At 48.6% G+C, this 5000-nt stretch overlaps 1 protein-coding gene across 2 annotated transcripts in view; it reads left to right on the plus strand.

Moving 5' to 3' along the window:
* Window positions 1-5000, plus strand: part of anks1b (ankyrin repeat and sterile alpha motif domain containing 1B) — a 174637-nt gene that overhangs the window by 96823 nt on the left and 72814 nt on the right. For both annotated transcript variants that reach the window (XM_080851114.1, XM_080851115.1), the window contains exons 7-8: window positions 665-1455; window positions 4579-4654. In XM_080851114.1, the coding sequence (XP_080707240.1) occupies window positions 665-1455; window positions 4579-4654 (867 nt within the window). The remainder of the gene's footprint in view (window positions 1-664; window positions 1456-4578; window positions 4655-5000) is intronic.

The raw sequence follows: 5000 nt of genomic DNA on the forward strand, positions 1-5000 counted from the left end.
AATCTCGCCATGTACACATATATATTGTTATAATAGACAGTTTATGCATTAATGCCACCAATAGCATATTATTTATAATCGTGTTCTTTTAAACATCTCGCTGTAGATGATGGCGGGCAAAACAACAATATAACCCATTGAATCAGGTTCAGTGATTGAGCGAACGTGAACCAATATATCTATCTCGCTATCTATTCGCTATCTATTCGCTGAACCTTAGTTTTTTCTTCCTCGAATCTCCATGGTGGCAGTAACTTGCTGGCAAGTTCTCCAGTCTTTTAACGGTGCGCTAAATAATGATTGCCCAGTGCGTATCTGGCTTGATAAATATCACGGAAAATGCGGGGAATCACCGTGCGTTAATGTGCGCCTGGCAAAGATGCGTTCGCAAATCAATCTTAGTAAATCAGGCTCTATAAAGGGCGGAGTAAGCACAGTTTGCCCAGCGCAGATCTGGCTTGATAAATACCAAGTAAAATGCGCAAAAACACCGTGCGTTAATTTGCGAACGCAGATTAAGAAGCGCTCGCATATTAGTAAATCAGGCCCTAAGTGTTCCCCATTAATACATCTATATATATACATATGTGTGTGTGTGTGTGTTTCTCAAAGAATTGTACGTTTTCTCTATTAAAGTGTGTGTGTGTGTGTGTTTGTTCCCCAGACGAGACCCCGCCCCAGCGTGAGTGTGATCTGAGGGACGATCGGCGTGAGAGCCGTGTCCCGGAGGAGTTCGCCGGCCTGCTCCACGGCTCTTCGCCCGCCTGCGAGACGCCCGACACGCCCTACCAGCTCTACGGCCGCGCCAACAGCAGCGCCCCGCGTTACCACGGCAACCTGCTCCTGCCCCCTCCGCCGCCCTCGCCCCCCACAGCCCCTCCTACCCCCCTCCCCCGCACCTCCAGCGACTCGACCCCGACGACCTCCAAAGGTCAGCAGCGCGACGAGTCCAAACCGCAGATCCTCTACCGCACCATCTTCACCACGCGGGTCAACCAGAACCAGAACCCGAGCGACCCCCCGGGACCCGGCGCCACGAGGCGCCAGCCCAGCCCCGCCACGGGCGTCCATGTGAGGAACGGCGAGGCGTGGAGCGCGGGCAGCAGCAGCAGCAGTGCGGGCACCAGTCCGTCGGGGAGCAGTGGCACGGGCACCGGCACTGTGGTTGCTGCCGCCGCCTCCGCCGTCGCCGCCACCTCTACCGTCGCCGGGGGCAACAGCAGCTTCGAGGAGCGTGCCTGCACACTGGGCAGGATGCGGTCGGTGCCACGGAAGGTTCTGGACCTGCAACTTTCCCGGAGTATGTCCAAGTCCGACTCCAACCTGGTGGGAACCTCGCCTGTGGAGGAGGGTGGAGGTGGAGGGGGAGGCCGGGGGAAGACCAGCCCAGGGAAGTGCACCCCTGGTGGGGCGAGACTGGAGAGGACGCCCTCCTTTACTGCTGAGTGGGAGGAGGTAGGAAACATACATCCAGTCTTAATATATATGTAGTAAAGTCATGCTTTAAATACATACACACACAGACACACATACACACACACACACACACACACACACACACACAAAGACACACACACACACACACAAACTCTGGTATGCACATGCATACACCAGCACACACACACACACCCACTTATATACACATACTCACTGTTATACACAAACATAAAGACATGCCAGAACAAAGTTAACTTAAAGAAAGAAAAAGTGTCCACAGAGTATTTCACTGCATTCTCAACCTCACTCATACACACACCGCACACATACACACACACACAGACACACATGATTTGTTTTTAAATGCAGTGTATCTGGACCTTGTGGAGTGTGTGAACTTTGGGATAAGGTGTTTTTAAAATAACTCCTCAGCAGCATGCCTTAGATCTCAGACAGAGACACTGAACAAACAGAGAAACTCATTTTCCACATTAAGATCTGATGCGGACACAAGAAAATTCACAAAACTTAGGTAGAAGCATTCCTTCAAATAACCGACAGCTTCTGAAGTGAAATTAAACCCAACAAATACTGCGCAGCTCTATTAAACCGAAACGAAGGAGTAAGACTGACAGTGTTGGGGTTACAGTGGCATAATGGAGGAATTGCTAATTGCTTATCACTAACGAGATGCTAGCGGCTAAACCTAGCGAAACCTCTTGAAATTAGCTTACTTTGACTTTATGACAAACTAGTGAGTCAACAACTGTCCTAACACAGTCAAACATCAAGCAAGTGCAACACAAGACAGAGCAAGACGGCAAATAAGCTACTTACAGTACTAGTTTGGCAGACAGCACAAACCGGGCGGCTTCAGGCAAACCTACATAATGCAGTAATATGCGTACGGACCCTGGTATGGCAATGGCACGGAAGCGATTCCCCATATTAAACGTCATTGTAGCGACAAAACATTTTTTAAGCTGTTATTTTAAGCTACAACTGCTAATCCTAACTAGCCTGGATACCAGCCTGAACTCCGCCCACAAAATTTTTGGTCTGGAGATTCAGTCTGGAGTCGAGTTAGTTGGGAGGGTTTAAACGGCCCCGAAAAGTGATCTGACCATTCAAATTGTAAGGGCGGGCTTTATACGTTGATGGACAGATATAGAGAGAATACCGGTATACATCGAACAAAGATGGCGCCGTCTCGGAAGCTTAGTGGGACATATTTTATATGATTTAAGCTATCTACACGACTTTTATATGTCTACATTGACTCGGTTAGTTGTGTATACGCAAAACGAGTGTTGCCCAGGATTATGGGTCTTAACTGAAGCACTCTAGAGCATTATTGATAGGTTATGCTAACGCATAGAAAAAAAAAACATTCAAACGAATGGTAGCTTCTAGCCTTGAGTGCTAATTAAGTAACATCAACAGATATGACAGCGCATTCATTTTGAAAGAGAAACAGAGAAACGCGATCAAGGCATTTGTCGATTGAAAAGATGTTTTTGCCGTCCTTCCTACGGGATCAGGTAAAAGTTTAATCTATCAGATGGAAATACTACGTTGCTCTGATTGGTTCTAGGTATCCAATTCAGCGAAGAGGAATTTTCTTTCCTGGTTCGTTGAAACACGCCCCATAATCACAGCCCAATAGTCCGGTCTCAGACTCATATTCTGACTAGAATTATGAGTATGACATCGTCAGGCTAAATCCTAACCCTAATCCTGAAGTACAATAATGCCTACATAACGCCACTTTAAACTCTTGCTGATTATCAAATACACCCATCAGGCCTTGGTCTTGCAGGGGGCATTGTGGCTCAAACAGTAGCCCCGACCACATTCGGCCTCATGTCATTTCTCCTGTCCACTCCCCACCTCTTCTCCCTCTCATTTCCTGTCCCAGTCTTCACTGCTCTGTCAATTAAAGGCATAAAAACTCATCTTAAAAAAAATAAATAACTGGGTCTTGCTATTCAGCAGAATATTCCCATTAAGGATGTGAAGTGTGCCCTGAGGGGTTGTGGTACTTGTAGTCTCAGTTTATTTGTGTCCCACTGAGCCATAGACTCTATTCATGAACCCTGTCAGCCAATGGCTGTCGTCCGCACCACAATGAATTCTGGGTCACGTCGGCTTCCCGGCGTGACCGTGTGACAGTGTCAGAGAGCGCAGAGAGTAGCCACGGGATCAGGAGCCCAAAAGTTCAGCGCGGTGAGATCCTTGCGTCGTATAGAATATTCTGGAAGGAGCGAGCGGACGTGTGTGTGTGGGTACGGCCTGTGATGATGATGGCGTGTGTTAGGGAATATCCACTAGTCCCTGCAGAACTGGCGGAGAACTTTGAGGAAATGAAGGTAGCGTCCTGTCTTAGTGGGGGGGTTGGGGTGTGTGTGTGTGTGTGTGTGTGTGGGGGGGGGGTGTGCCAGCAGGGAGATAGATTTGTTTCTATTTTAGGGGGATTAATCAAGGGGGAGACAAAAACATGCTGTGAGGTAACGGGGAGAGATGAAGGAGAGGGTTCATACCGAACACACACACACACACACACACACACACAACCTCATGCACATACGCAGACACACACACACACACACACACACACACACACACACACACACACACACACGCGCGCACGCGCACACGCACACGCACACGCACACGCACACGCACACGCACACACACATATGCACATACGCACACCCAGAAACCCAGAAACCAGAAAAACGAATTTGAATTACACAGCAGCCTTAGTGTTATCTTTTCCAAGCTCTTAACCAGCAATTACCTTCACCTACAGCTGGGTAATTACCAGCACAGGGAAAGAAGAGAGGAGAGGAGAGGAGGAGAAGAGAAGAGAGGGATGAAGGAGAAGAGAGGAATGAAAGGAGAGGAGAGGAGAGATGAGAAGGAGTTTGGGAATCAAGGCGAAGCTGCCGTGGGAATCTTGTGCCATTTCTGCAACTACAAACAATATCTCATTATGCCAAAAGAGTAAACTCTCCATGGTCTGTTCTTTTCTTCTCTTTCTTCTGTCTATCCCTCCACTCTCTCTCTCTCTCTCTCTCTCTCTCTCTCTCTGTCTCTCTCTCTCTCTCTCTCTGTGTTTCTGTCTATCTTTCTGTCTAGATTGACAAGATCATGAGCTCAATAGGAGCAGGAATTGGCACGGGATTGGACGAAGACGGCGACGAGGACTTTTCAGGTGTGTGTGTGTGTGTGTGTGTGTGTGTGTGTGTGTGTGTGTGTGTGTGTGTGTGTGTGTGTGTGTGTGTGTGTGTGTGTGTGTGTGTGTGTGTGTGTGTGTGTGTGTGTTAGCCGTGTCTACTCTGTGCCATGGGTGCATGTAGAGAAGAGAGCCTGACTCACGTGTGAGTCTGCAGTGGCTAGCTCTCTTCTGCCTCTCTCTTTCTCTCCCCCCAAGTCATTAGAGGCTTCATCCCTCTCTCCTGCTCCTCCTCTCTCTCTTTCTCTCCCCCCAAGTCATGAGATGCTTCATCCCTCTCTCCTGCTCCTCCTCTCTCTCTTTCTCTCCCCCTAAGTCATTAGAG

Source organism: Sprattus sprattus (genome assembly GCF_963457725.1).
Source record: "Sprattus sprattus genome assembly, chromosome: 14".
Classification (NCBI taxonomy): Eukaryota; Metazoa; Chordata; class Actinopteri; order Clupeiformes; family Clupeidae; genus Sprattus; species Sprattus sprattus.